General features: G+C 43.7%; 1 protein-coding gene across 5 annotated transcripts in view; it reads right to left on the minus strand.

The window, feature by feature from the left end:
- SHLD1 (shieldin complex subunit 1) overlaps nt 1–15,327 on the minus strand; it is a 52,137-nt gene that overhangs the window by 20,594 nt on the left and 16,216 nt on the right. For 3 of the 5 annotated variants that reach the window (XM_083730860.1, XM_083730859.1, XM_083730857.1), the window contains exons 2-3: nt 13,421–13,540; nt 8,991–9,175 (exon numbers count right to left, since the gene is read on the minus strand). In XM_083730860.1, the coding sequence (XP_083586986.1) occupies nt 8,991–9,165 (175 nt within the window). In that variant the 5' untranslated portion in view covers nt 9,166–9,175; nt 13,421–13,540. Of the gene's footprint in view, nt 1–8,990; nt 9,176–9,347; nt 9,716–13,420; nt 13,541–15,327 lie in introns of those variants that run through there. The other 2 variants (XM_083730858.1, XM_083730861.1) reach the window with 2 other exon arrangements.

The following is a 15,327-nucleotide window of genomic DNA, read 5'->3' on the forward strand; positions in this document are numbered from 1 at the left end:
AATATATTTTGAGTGTCAGCTACCTTTGTGTGTAAACCCTGTGGTAGGATTGGTGGGATCCAGAGTCCTTCTCTATTTCCACTGGCATCTAGGACTTAGGAAGCCACCCACCAGATACCACACTTGGACCACACTGTTGGAGCTAGGCTTGTGCGGCCTGTGGCTGTGTTGGATTGGCCTTGGGAAAACAGCACTCCCTTCACATTTTAAATATCTTCCCCATACATGAGGAAACTGAAGACCAGGATATCCAACATGGTGCCCTCCAGTTGTTTTTGGAGTGTGTCAAGGGTGCTCACCAGTCAAAGGAGCACACATGACAGATAGAGAATTCTTCATTGTCAAAGTGGACACTTGCAGCCATTTCTATAGCTCCAAATATTCACCAACACCAGTCTAGTATCTATTCCCAGGTCTGCACTCTATGAAGCAGTTGCAACAACAAGGGGTCACTCCCCCCTTCACCAGTTTCTGTACCTTCTCCCGATGGGCTGTGCACACACAGCCAGAGACTACACCTGCGTGGAACCTTCCTCTGCTCTTTCCTCTTCAACTCCCTTTGATTCTGTGAGACAGTGGTGCAGAGAGAGCCCTTCTGTTGCTCGACCTGCTTCTTCTTCCTCTTCCACACCCATGCTGTGCTCCACCCTCCAGCTCGGAAGCTTTCCCTGCTCCAGCTCTTGCCTCCTTGCTGGTAGAGTTCTCCACAAATCACTGGCCCTCTCTCCTGAGTCCAACTCCAGCCCCACTTCACCCTGTGCTCACTTGTCAGCGTGCTGCTAGTCCCTGGCAGACTCTAACACCTATCCACCTTCAGCAACCACAGCCAGGGATGATGGGATTTGTTGGTCTAGAGCAGCCTTTCTCAACCTTGGGTTCCCATATGTTGTTGGACTACCACTCCCATCATCCCTGACTGCTGCACCTGCTGGCTATGGATGATGGAAGTTGTAGTTCAACAACATTTAGGGACCCAAGGGTGAGACAGGCTGATTGATCTAGAGTAAGGCCCTGTGTTGACTACACTTACTCAACTTTCATCATCCCTGAACATTGGTCATACTTGCTGGGGTTGAGAGGAGTTACAGTGCATCATCCGATGGGTCCCCCTGTTAACTATCTCTCTAGACTGCATGCATAAGACATGCAGGAGGGTCTTAGGACCTATAGAGTCGACACAATGCAAATTCTGCACCATCACATCCCCACTTTATTGCTATCACATTACAATGATTAAAGGGTGCCTACTAGGCTGTTTATGCACTCCTCGTACTAATTCAACCACAGTACTAGCTCTAGAGTAATACAGCCTTACAGCTACTGTACAGCAACTGTTCTACTGGGGTTTTGACTCACTGAAACCTGAAACAGCAAATCATCATGCAGCGGAGTTGCTCATTTTTCATGAAGCCTACAAGACAATCAATCTGCGACAGGCTATATGCATCGCAGGCACAGCATCTTTATTCAGAAAATAAATCTGGCATCTTTGTGTGAGCTGACAACTGAATCCCATGCAAAAATCAAGCAGCATCAACAAAGCAGCATAGCTTCATGAGTATCAACTCTGCTGTGAAGCACCTGAGAAGTGTTTTCACCTCTCCTGGGCTTAGAAAGGAGGGAAATGTTTGGTCCCATAGCAGGGAGGAGAAAACACTTCGAACGCCACCAGAATGAATGTACTAGCACCTGCCTCACCTCTGGAATATGCCTAGTTATCTTAGAGGTGATAAACCAAATCTGAGCTGCACTATTTCAGATTGCTCACAAGACTGAATGCCCCTCCAAATGAAAAGTTCCCTCCACAGAGAAAAATAGCTTGTGAAGTAAGGTTCTCATCTAGTCTTCTTCCTGACATGCTAGTTTTGCGAGGTGGGGGAATGACATCTTTTTGAATGATGTATGTTCAGTTACATGTGCTCCTGTCTGCAAGTAATGCAGCCGGACCCATGTTGACCACCTCAGCGGCATCGGTTCATACGCATGACGGGCGGTATACAAATTTAATAAATAAAACAATAAATAATGTATTAATTTAGAGGCAATGAGCAGCATGCTGATGCAGACTGGTCAATTCCACCTGCCCCCCTGAACTAGCAAGTCCCCACACACCATCACTGTCAATCATCTGGATGAACCCAGCACTAACTCAGATCTTGACCTCTCTCTAACATGCAAGCACAGCAACCATCTGCCTGTCCACAGGAAATCTGATCAAAACAATCCGATCAAAATGAGGCCAATCTTTAATTAACAGAAGTAGCACACACATAAACTGCCTGTTACTGAATTCGCAGATTCCTTATAACAAGAAAGGTTCTTAGGATGCCCAAAGCCCCATGTTTAAAACGAAAGACTCTACTGACTCCTGTTTTGGCAATAAGTATATCAGAACAGGATGGAAAATTTCAGAATAGTGTCAAGAGAATGGGTGACGAAAGGTATTGAGAGCTATGTTCACTAGATGCATCAGAAGGTGCAAGGAGGTCTTAAACCAGGAGTTCTGCCAGCCTGGCTCCAGCAGCTAACTTCCTGTGCCACTAGGTAGAATCTCTGCTGAAGGAACAGCAGACTGAACTCTACTATCCAGAAATGCCACCTGGGTGGTTATAATAAATGCTGCCATCTGACTTAGCACCCGGTCACATGAGTCAAGAGAACCCGGTCCTATAAAGCCACGCCTGCAAGGCCTGCTCTTCAGCCTGAGCAACTTATATCCCAGGAAGAGAGCCCTTCCAGGCCACTTTCTCTCTGCCCTGCCACATGCTCTGCTTCTAGAAAATGTATTAAGCCACCCACATGCCTCTTGGCTCATGACTGGCTCCCAGGGATGGGAGTGAGCACTGATTCAAACATCATTTCTTAACCTATTGTGGGAAAGCAACCTCCAGCAGCCCTGACAAATATCTATCGATGCTACAAGCATGCTTCCAAATTTATTTTTGAAGGGCCAGAAAACTTACTTTTTCAGTCAAGAGTCAGAGGAATTAAAATTCCTAGTGATGTTCATTAACAAGACAACCAAACGCTACATATTTGAGAAATGTGTTGTTGCAAACGCAAGTTGAGGTTGTTGGGTGGTTGTTGTTTTTACAATCAAGTGGTTTATAAATTTGACGAAAGAAGTAAGTGTGACAAACATGTGGCTCTCCCAGATGCCGTTGGACTCCAACTCCCATCATCCTCTGCTAGAATGGCCAAAGGTCAGGGATGATAAGAGTTGTAGTCCAGCAACATTTGGAGGACCATAGGGTCTCTACCCATGTCTATGCAATAGTTGAAAAGAGTGTGTGAGTGTGTGCCCTATTTCATTGTGCCCCTTCATATATGGCATTTTGTTTACTGTGACACTTGTTAATGAGGGGGTTTGAGGAGGGGGTAGACCTACTTCATTAGATGTATGTGCACTTATCCTTTTTTTTAAAAAAAGATGCATTTCAATCAAAGTATCTGGGTTTTAGCTACCCTATAAAGTTACCAACAGTAAACGAGAGGATTCATGTACCTCTAGTTGAAAAATACAAATACTGTATATCCTCTCTCAATCGTCAGAAAAAGGCCAACATATCATTAGCAGGGGGCAAAAGATAGCAAGAGCATGACATCCATGCACGTCCCTTGCAACCCATTCTACCTGCTAGGCTTTGGATTTATTTTGCTTTGGAAATGTTACAATAAAGCATACGGCTTCCACTGCAACAGGATGACATTTGACATGGGCTTAGCTTTATAGATTAGAATTTAATTTCCTGTTTTGCTTCTCTGCTCTCTGTATTTCCACTCTTGCCCACAGCAATATATAAAGTTCAGTCCTCCTGAAGGATAAGATACCGTGCTTGGGAAAGGAACCAACACAGGTATCGGTGAGATCTCCTCCCCCGCAAGAACATCCTGTGTTCATCTTCAGATTCTAATCTTGTGAACTAAACTATGGTGCTTCTTTTAAATTCCAGCTCAAATTAGATCCCAAGGGTGGCAGTGGGGTGTGGGTATGGAGAGAGTAACCTAGAATGTCTAAGGCTTAAGAAAGACGTTTTCTAACCATCTCAAAAGCACTCTCGAGAAAATGAAACCTAAGCTGCCTAACTGTAATTAAGTTTGAAAGTGAATATGGGAAAGGCAAGCAATTTATCTGCTAGCTCTGGTTCTTGTCCTGGGCACAGAGTCAAGGGAGTCAAAGGTAAGTGTTTGAATGTAAGTCAAATCCTCTGTCCACCTGGCTCAGTCTTGTCTACTCCGGCCAGGCTGGTTTATGAATAAGTTTTGCAGCAGGGATGGGTCACAAAACCCACCAAATGAGGCAACCCCACTCAGGAGCGGCACGTCCTGTTTTGCCACCTGAAGTGCTCTCTACTCTGTAAGCACCACAGGAGTCCATGGCCATTTTACACTAAACGATTACAACCCAAAGCACCAAGACTTTTCCATTTAAAGCCTTTTCCAATATAACCTAACTGCTAATGCATGGCTTTGTCTACCAGAAGCAAATATGCTTTCGGGACTGTGGGTTGAAATTAAACAGAAAAAAACGAAATAAAAACTTATGAAGCTGAACCACAATGGGAACATCTTGCTGAACAAATGGATAAAAGCAAACTTGTGGTGGTGAGGAATTCTTTCCCTTACCAATCATGCACACATTCCCTTATTTAAGGAACATTTGAATCACTGACCTTTAAATATATGTCCCAAGGATTGAGGTTTCAGTTCCAACCTATTCTATTCAGCTAGAAACAGCTCCTTTTAGAAGCTGTAGCACTGCAGCCGCCCGCCCTGTGGCTTTCATCCTACTCAGCCATGGTAAGATTCTAGTCCTCACTATTGTGGGGTTGACTCTAAACTTTGAGAAATAATGGTGTATAAAGGAGTAAAAGGAAGAAGCACCTCATGACATATGAGAGGAAGTTTTAAGACTGTGTGAATGGGGAAAGGACAATGGAGCTGCTGGAGATGTCAGAGAGGCAGCCACACTGAATGATCCTGAAGGAAGCTTAAGGGACTTGCCTGCCCTTTCCCCACTATTATGATGAACAAGGCTTCCACTTTTTCAAATACACATCGAGAACTCAAAAGCTGTGGTGGTATTAATCTCCATTAATTTTTTTAATAAGCCCAATTCACATGTGCATTTTTAAGTGAGAACAGTTTCTCACTTCAAATGTCAACATTGGCTGCTCATTATGAGCACTTATGTTTCTATGACCTTGGGAGTGAAGAGGGGGAATCTACCCCCTGCCCTGAATGCTCAGATTTCCATTTTAAAAAGTAAGTATTTTTGTAGAAGGGACGCGGGTGGCGCTGTGGGTTAAACCACAGAGCCTAGGACTTGCCGATCAGAAGGTTGGTGGTTCGAATCCCCATGATGGAGTGAGCTCGCGTTGTTTGGCCCCAGCTCCTGCCAACCTAGCAGTCCGAAAGCACGTCAAAGTGCAAGTAGATAAATAGGTACCGCTCCGGCGGGAAGGTAAATGGCGTTTCTGTGTACTGCTCTGATTTCGCCAGAAGCGGCTTAGTCATGCTGTCCACATGACCCGGAAGCTGTACGCCGGCTCCCTCGGCCAATAAAGCAAGATAAGCGCTGCAACCCCAGAGTCGGTCACCACTGGACCTAATGGTCAGGGGTCCCTTTACCTATACTGTTTTTGTAGAACCTGAGATATATGAGGTAGCATGTGTAGGCACTCATTTTCGTGTGGGGGAAACTTGACTACTGTCCACCTCTAGCATTTTACTTTACTTCCCACCCTTGGAAAATTCCTATGGACACTCATGTCTGTGACTTGAGTTGGAAGCAATGCACAATTCAACAAAGGCTATGTACACATTACCAGCTTAAAATGCAGCTAGGGCATATTTTTTTCTTCATTTGGATTGAAGCAACCCTGCTAAAATATCTTTCAGAGTTTGACAGCCAAAAATGGACATCAGAAATTCTATCAACACCAACATTTTGCTATTCCTACTCAAGAGGAGACCCATTGAATTTAATGAACTAAGTCATGTTCATTAACTTCAGTGAGTTTACTCATAGAAGGAATAGCATTGAGTACCACCCTATAAAAGATAGCAGCTGATTGTCAGGAGTTGCTTAGCACCATGCGTGATACTTTCCAAACCTCAACTCTCTGCGGAACATCTGCATCAGCAAAAATGGGTCACCAGATAACACCAGGTGATTGAAGTTAGCAGCCCCTACCCACCTGTCAAAGTTGTCCCACAGAGGATGGAGGATAAGAATTTGGCTAATTCCAGTTCCCTATCCCTCATCAGTATTTTTTAAATATAAAGCAAGGGTAGTGTTGCATCTGGAAACCAACAGTTTAGGAAGCATGAGATGCAGAGCAGTACCTTATGATAAGGTGCATAAATTGGGTCTTTCCACACTAAAGTCTGAAATAAATCAGGTTATTGCAAAAACCCTACTTTGACAGCCCTCTAGTGGAAATGGAAGCAGTGACCAGCTAGCATGGCTCGTTTTTGCTTTACATTTGAAATCAGAAAACTAAATATTACAGAATATTATTTAGGGGGGAAAGTGGCACCTAATTTTTAGGGTACTCAGACTGCACTCTTAAACACACTTACTGGAGAGTTGTCCCCCTGAAGACAGTAGGAGTTACTTTCAAGTAAACCATTAGGCCACAATCCTAGGTACTCTTACTTGGGAATTTGCTTCAGCAGGACTTACTTCTGCATAATCAGGCATAGAATTGGGCTATCAGTTAAGCAAAGAAGACAGTTTAGCAAAGAACACAGAGCAAAACTATGTATTGTTTTAAAACGCACACCACCAATAAAGCTGAAATCATCAGAAATTAAGTTGAACATAAAATCTGTGATAAGTTCCTCTCTTTCCTGAATCACCCAAATGGAAAACAGTACAAAAACCTCACAACAGAGGTTAACTAATCTGACAATTTAATATCACCTCTTCAAGAAAGGGGGAAATAGCCAATACTTTGTTTATTTGCCCTCTGTAGGTTTCTACTGGCTAGTAGTCCTAAAACTATGAGGCAGTTTTATTACAATTCTGGCAGGGTAGAGCAAAAATCTGAGCCATCCTATTATCTCTAGCTGATCGCAATAGCTGGATATTTAAATTACCCCATAGCAAATACCACCTATCCACTCTCAAGGGTCAAACGACACATGATATTTTGTTTTTTTTTAGTTTTACTTGAACAGTAGGAGCTTGCAGGGAGTGGAAATCTAAATTGGATTAGAGCAGCAAGTGGTGGCAGATACGGGGTTCAACCTTCTCCCTGCCACTAGTTTCCCCATCTAAATTAGTATGCGGATGGAGCCAGAAACCAGGAGTTGACATGACGTCTATGATACGCAAGTGCAAAAGGAATTTAACTTCTGACAGACAAGGATAGCTTATCCTGGTCTAATCTAAGGTAATAAACAGAACACACACACACTCACACACCCTTATGACTCTAAGAGGGCAATTATGCCATTTTAACCGCCTGTGTAAATATGTAAGAGAGGAAGTACAAATGGCGGATCACAACGTGATCTCAGACGGCATCACATGATGCAACATAGTGAGATGCCGAAGTCTATCTCTGCCCCTGCACTGTAGAATAAAGAGAATGCAGAAAACAGAAAGCAGACAGCAGTATACTCAAACTACTTGCAAGACCAAATACACCAAATATGCAGCACTGTAACAGGTGTATCTGTCTGTCAAACTGGGGCAGAATACGTTTTAGACCAGTTTAAAAGAAAACACACACAGAGTATTCCCGAAATGGGCATGGCTTGTGAGAGTAATGCTGGCATGACTACAAGGAAGGTGTCATAATCCCATACGCATAGGATGCCAGATCCCAATATGACCTTTCTAGTTACGGCATGTGAACTAACAGAGCTGGGGCATCTACTGCCCACAACACAAGAGAGCTGCGTTTGAGGATTTCTGCTTGACAGTATTTTGGTGGGCAAAAAGAACATTCACTTCAAGGGAAGTAGGGCAGTCTGTCCCCACTATACTTGTGATTCCGACCATGTGACTGGATTCCACCTGCACTGAGAAATTTCAGAAGGATTTCAGACTAGCCTAGTTGCTTTCTTGTAACTACAACAGCCACATGACAACCCTATTTTGAGATGCTATGTTTCCCTATTAGGAACTACTAGAAAACCCTTTCCAAGCCCCCAAGCAGGTTCCCCCACTCCACCCTCTCACCATGTATCCTTGGTAGGTGTTTGTGACATGGGGTGTGCTACTACAAATAGAAAGGCCAATTGTTGGTTGACTCCAGAGGGAAGTGGACAACTCCCTATTGGGTGCTCTTCTACTTATTCACAGACTGAAAGGCTTCAGTCAGGAAGCAGGAAGAGAGTTTCCTTTTTAGAGCAAAAACAAAAAAAACCCTGAGTTTTATGCCATGGTTTGTACTTCTATTTCCAACCAAAATTTTTCATCTAAAAGCTTATTTTGAAACTGCAGACATGATCTCATCGATTCGTATTAAACTCGGTCCTCTGTCCACCAAAATAGTCCTCTGCCCAGGAAAAGAGAACAATTGAATGAGATAGCACAAGAGATTGCAGTAAGTCACCTTTGCCAGACACGAAGCAGGGAATGAATGACTCAGTAAGGCAAGTAGCCAAATCAACTTGACCCAGAACTTTGTGGTACAAATATAACTTTAATCCAGCATTGCCGTGTGACAATTCCCCCTATGGGGAAGAGTCATAGCTTAGTGGCATAGCTGGGGCTGGGAATGCCCCCTGTATCCAACCCTGGAGCGAACACTGCAAGTCACTGAAGAAAATGATAAGATGGACTGATGGTCCAATTTGGTATAAGGCAGCTTCCTATGTTCTTAATTCTAAACTTGAATTAAAAGGTGTCATGATCCCAACTCTTTGACAGCTGCCTAGTATCAGAAAAAGGTGCCTAGTGTGTCTTTTTCTCTACCTGGCTATTCTGGGCAGGGGAAGTGCCGATGAGAGTAATATCAGTGATGGTCCTGTACCTGTGTCAACTTCTGTGGATGCCGGAGAAACAAATGTGCCAGCAGGACTGAGAATCTCATCACTTCTCCCAGTTCTGGGATTCAGCAGAAAACTTTCTGCACTTATGATGCATGGTATGTCCAGCAAGCTGCTTTCTCCAGACTGGCAGCTTGATGCCGCTTCACTTCCTTCCATGGCAAGACCACTGAAACAAAGGCAAGAATTGATTTTGCTCTTTAGATTTTGACAATTCACAGCCCCCTTTTTCATTTCAGGATGTTGTGTAGTATTGCACTCCACCCATTAGAAAACAGAAAGGGGGAAATACTCCAAAGCAAGTCTGTTTCAATGAAGTGACCTGGACATATGGTACATACCTGGGTGCAAGCCCCACTGAACTCAGCCGGTCTTCCAATTTTGAGTAAATGTAGAATGAACTGAAAAGCAGCACCCCACTTGCAAACTGGGAGATTTATTATGCTGACTAAGGGCTTCTTCGCATGGGAACACCACCTTGACATATCTTAGCTTGGAATTGTCTTAAGATACAAAGCTGGTGGTTTTCTCTGTTGGGGGAATATTGTGTACGGTACATTCTGGAAACATGCTATAAAGCACTCCCAGTGGTAAGAGGTCCATAGGCAGCACTGAAGTATTTTGTTTTCTTTGTGGGAGGGAGAAGAGTACACTGGAAATGCATATTGCCTTTCTGATATTCAGAGGCTCAGCCATGCAGCATATAAAGCCATCCACAGGCTCAGAAGCAGTGCTGACATCATAATTAAAGTAGCCAACAAAGGAGGAGCTGACATCATGATGAGCAAGTTGTGCTACACAGGAGAGGCTGAGAGGCAACTCTCCAGTCCTGCATTTTAGAGGAACCTCTAAGCCAGACATGGCCAAACTTGATCCTCCAGGTGTTTTGAGACTACAGTTCCCATCATTCCTGACCACTGGTCCTGTTAGCTGGGGGTGATGGGAGTTGTAGTCCCAAAACATCTAGAGGGCCAAGTTTGGCCATGCCTGCTCTAAGCAGACTCAGCTGAGGAACACAAGAAGGGACTACATAACTTGATAAAATAATTCCAAACAGATGTGCAGGACCAAATCTTTAAAGACACAATCCAGCAGCTTCTATTGGATAACTTTTATCCTTAGGGAGCATCTTTTCCTGTATGAACCTGCCCAGGCCATTAAGTCACCACTGGAGGCCCTTCTCTGGGTGCCTCCTCTGGGAGAAAAATGGAGGGTGACCAGACCGAGAGTCTTTTCAGTAGAGGTCCACCTAATACTTACACAACTATCTTTTTGCATCCAGGTCAAGAATCTACTCTCAGGCATTGTGATTGTCAACTGGTGGTTTGGGCTTTAAAGCACTATGTGCCATTTGTTAAAACGCCTGATTAGCCATCAAGTTTATCAGGCACAACCACGCTTTGCACAAACTGAGAGCCAAGATCAAAATACGTATGGCAGCTACTCAAAATAATTTCTTTACCTAACTCCAAAAAGAAAATAAGGATGAATTATCTGTTCCAAGGGATATTTTAATGGCGTATGAGCGATTGGAGTAACATCTGGAGGACCACAACTTTTCCAGCCCTGTTCTACATGAAGAGCAATCTCAAAGTAGGAAAAGCCTGTACACTGAAGTAATATGTGCAGCCCTAGTTCAGGCACAAAAATCATGCATGGGAATCATACTGCTGACAGTGGGGAGAATGTATCACAAAAAGTGTGAGAGCGCTTCCTCATAGTTTGAATGCTGGGACGGATAGATGGGTACAAACTATGCTGCCCTAGCAGAGCCCCTTAGAAGCGTGGGAATCAGTGGCCAGAATTTGTGGAATAAACTTACACATCAAAAGTAATCTTTCATAACTGTATTATGTCACCCCTGTGTTTGAGAATATACAGAAATGGGATGCTACAATGCCAATGACATTCAACCAAGTTGGAGAAGACGACACCAGAGAGCCCTTTTCCAGCACATTGCTATTGTCAAGCAAGTGAGAACAATTTACACAATTAGCTTAGAGAAAGCATTACGCCTGCGTGTGTTTTTGTATTTTCAACTGTCTGGTATGGTGAAAAGGGGTTCCGATATTCTCTGTTAGACCCACTCCACCCCTACAAACAAAAATGATTTTAAATAAATACACACAGAGAGATATTTTCTATTGGCTCCAGATTGTGTGTGTGTCTGCTTCTACAGAATGCGGTTGAACTTGCCCTTTGCATCACACTTGCTAGTTAACTCCACAGTATCAGTTTTCTGATCAGAACATGATCGGTTTACTTGACCTAGAGAACGGAGGCAAGGTTAATGCTAATAAGAACAGTTTCCGTGTTAGAGAACAGGGACAGGGGTGAGGCAGGAAAAGCAAGTTATTATCAAGTGAAACTTTGGGTGAATACATGGATGCATGAGGTCCCAAGTTCAGTTACCAGGTTCTTCACTCAAAAGGCTCGACAGCAAGACTGGGATAGATCTATGCTTGAGACCCTCTGAGGAGGTGCTGCCATTCAGAACAAACAATACCCGGCTAGATGTTAAAGAATATCTACAGAAACATTGTAAAATTAATGAATGTTAGAAGGATGTTGGAATGAAGCTATGTGGTTTTAGCAGAAATGTTATAAAGGTTTAGGAAAAAACAGATTGTTAATTGGTGAAAGGAGGGAAAGTTAAGTTATATTATATTAAGATAAATTACAGGATAAAAAATTGGAAAAGATGGAAAGGATTTGCTGAAATAGTTAACCAAACTAGAATACAAAAAAGGGAGGTGTGAGGAGGTCAAGGAAACAAGCAAATGTAAGATAAGTTATGGGAAGGTTTGATGTGTTTTTTTAATTGTTTCTATTTTTCTGTCTTTTTTTCCCTTTTTCCTTATTGTGATGTGCTGTTTTGTTTTGGTTTAATATGGTGTTTTTATTTTTTATTTTTGTAACTGTTAAAACTTTAATAAATATTATTTAAAAAAATAATAATACCCGGCTAGATGTACCAATGGTCACAGTCAGCATAAGGCAGCATGTGCTCATATGATTTCTCAGGTCTGGGAATTATATTAACAGGTGGTCAGTTTTTTGAGAACATAATGAATATTTTGCCCAGTTTTTGTGTTTCATTGAACTAAACTAAATCAGCACAAAAGCATTGTTTAACTGAGCAATGTTTTTGTGCCAATTCAAAAAAAGCCTACTGTGAACAGCAGTAACCAAATCATCATGGTTTAATCTCATTCGCTTGCCTTTTCTACTTCTCTAAGAGGAGAGAAGTAGAAAAGTTAAACGACACATGAATCAGAAGAAGCAGGGGCAGAAAATGGTCACAAAGCTGATCGGGGATTAGCTGGAAAGCATCTGATTTCGTGGAAATCTAAGCTGGAGCTAATGTTTTTGAAGAGCTCCTTGTTTCGCTCACACCGAAGTGGCAAAGATTGCTCCGACATTTCGACTGTTCTTCCGGGAAACCTGCCAAAGACAAACAAGCTAGCTGCGTGCTCTGACAACACCTGTCATGCAAACAGCCGCCTTCCAAGAAATCCAGTCATGCTCTTTGGAATGAAATAAACAGACCGAGTAAAACTTGACCATCACGGCGCCAGGCACAGCGTGACCTTTCCAAAGCATCTGTGTGCTTTAAGTCCACATATGCCCTAGTGTTTATCAAGTCCAGGACAAAGAAGACCATCACCTTCAGGAATAAATCAGTGATATATTGCTTCGTGAAGCAGGCGTTTCCACAGTTCTAATCTGCTGATCAGGCCCTGCGGACTCATAGCATTCCCAAGAGTGGAGGAGCAAGGTCAGCTGTTTGTGCTACATGCTTAAAGCATGGACATCTTGTCCTCCATAACAGAAATGGCTAACACATCTGATCAACCAGCATTCAACCCTACAAAAAAAACATAACTGCTCTCTGTCTATAAATGCATATGTAGTTGAATGGGGCTGGGTCCTCCTCATAGCTGTTGCTGCCCCCCCCCAATCTAAATTAGTGAGAAGTACAACCAAGTAAGGGACGCGGGTGGCGCTGTGGGTTAAACCACGGAGCCTAGGACTTGCTGATTGAATGGTCGGCGGTTCGAATCCCCGCGGCGGGGTGAGTTTCCGTCGTTCGGTCCCAGCTCCTGCCCACCTAGCAGTTCGAAAGCACCCCTAAGTGCAAGTAGATAAATAGGGACCGCTTTCTAGCGGGAAGGTAAACGCCGTTTCTGTGTGCGGCGCTGGTGCTGGCTCGCCAGATGCAGCTTCGTCACGCTGGCCACGTGACCCGGAAGTGTCTTTGGACAGCGCCGGCTCCCGGCCTCTTGAGCGAGATGAGCACGCAACCCTAGAGTCGGTCACGACTGGCCCTGACGGGCAGGGGTACCTTTACCTTTACAACAAAGTAAGGACATGTATGAACTAATTAAAATTTGAAGGCTCTGTCTAGACTCACCCGTGCCAGGATCACTGGGGGGGGGGGGGGGGTTGATCCTTAGTGTCACGAGACCATGCTATTCTTGTCAGAAAGGAAAGTTCTCTTTTATGGACACCCTTCAATCATGGACAGCTGAACCTGGAAGACAGCAAAACACTTACTGATTGTGTACCCTAAACATCTGAGCTGACAGTAATCAAGACACCCAAACGTTATATGTGCACATGTATAGTCTCTTCTTGGCACCCATTATATGATTTGCCATAGTCTGAAGACCAAGCACAGAAAAGGACTGCTAAAACAGGAAATTAATATTTCATTGTCATTAGAAGGGCATAAATATGTTCTGCACGCTTGGCTGGAGCAAGGAAATTAAAGGAGGTGCAGTTTTCCAAACCCTTGAAAGCCCTGGGACATGGCAAGCTGCACCTGTGGAGATTCCCCCTACCACAAATCTGTTATATACACAGAATGTTGATACCCTAATATTGAATAGATGCCTCCCCAGTCAATTGTAAAACTAGATTATTTTTACTCAGCCCAGGCACAACGTTGGCTGCTATAGAAAAGCTCTGCAATATGTATCATACCAATTTAATATTGTTCTAAAGGAGTGATAGCGGTTTGGCCATCATGACTGCAAATGTCCCTTCCTAGGTCAGCGGCAAAGTTGCCAAGCAGATCTTCTGTTGGGGAAGCTGCAGGCAAAGGCTTACTGATGAATGGAAAAGTTGATATCCAGTGGGTGCATGGGATGAGCATAACAATATTACCCTAATGGTTTCTAGGTCTGCTGAAATGACTGTAGCATACCAGCTATAGCAACTCTAGCTAGGCCTAGCTCCCACTAGAGGCAGGCTGCCTGAGCTATAGCAAAATTCAGACTGCAGGTGCAGACTCACATAACAGAATAAACGCTCCTCCATTAACAGCCTCCCCTTTAAAACAAAAACCATGTACGTGGAGAAGGGTTGAAGGTTAGTATAGTAGCCTTCTCTCTGACATTCTGGTTTTCTAGTTGCAGGGAGTGTTTTTTGTACAGTACCAACACCATCTAAATTACAATGGGGTCCATGGTGCCAGATGTAAATCGAGGCAGTATCTGTCAGCTACAGCAAGCTGTGTTAGGAAAGCAAGGAAGCGAGCCCTCCACCTGGCTTTTCACTCAAAGAAACGGAGCCCAAGGCAAATTAAGTACCACACAATAACTGGAATTCCTTGCTCTGCAAAGAACAGCCTTCCAACACGCCTTGGTACAAAACTCTTCTTTAAAGCCCTAAACAGCCTTGGTCCAGTATACCTGAAGGAGCGTCTCCACCTCCATCGTTCTGCCCGGACACTGAGGTCCAGCTCCGAAGGCCTTCTGGCGGTTCCCTCGCTACAAGAAGCCAAGTTCCATGGAACCAGGCAGAGGGCCTTCTCGGTAGTGGCACCCGCCCTGTGGAACGCACTCCCACCAGATGTCAAAGAGAAAAATAACTACCAGACTTTTAGAAGACATCTGAAGGCAGCCCTGTTTTGATGTTTAATAGGTTATTCTATTTTAGTGTTCTGTTGGAAGCCACCCAGAGTGGCTGGGGAAACCCAGCCAGATGGGCAGAGTATTATTATTATTATTATTATTATTATTATTATTATTATTATTATTATTATTATTATGTCAGATGTTCTCCTAGCCCGTAGAAATAAAATTATACCACTGAAGTTGCTTTGTTTCTAGCCAACTTTCTCTCACACACAAACACGTGTGTTTCAGCCCATGTGATCACAGTCCAACCAGGCTGAGAAATTCCGGAGGGATTTCAGACCAGCCCAGTTAATCTCCTGCAACAAAAACAACATGCAGCTGACTACCCCGTACTGAGGTGTCATTACGACATTTGACTAGGAGGAAACCCAACGGTTTCCCCTTTCCAAGCCCTCCA

This window comes from Podarcis gaigeae, assembly GCF_964106915.1.
Source record: "Podarcis gaigeae genome assembly, chromosome: 3".
In the NCBI taxonomy this organism is placed as follows: domain Eukaryota; kingdom Metazoa; phylum Chordata; class Lepidosauria; order Squamata; family Lacertidae; genus Podarcis; species Podarcis gaigeae.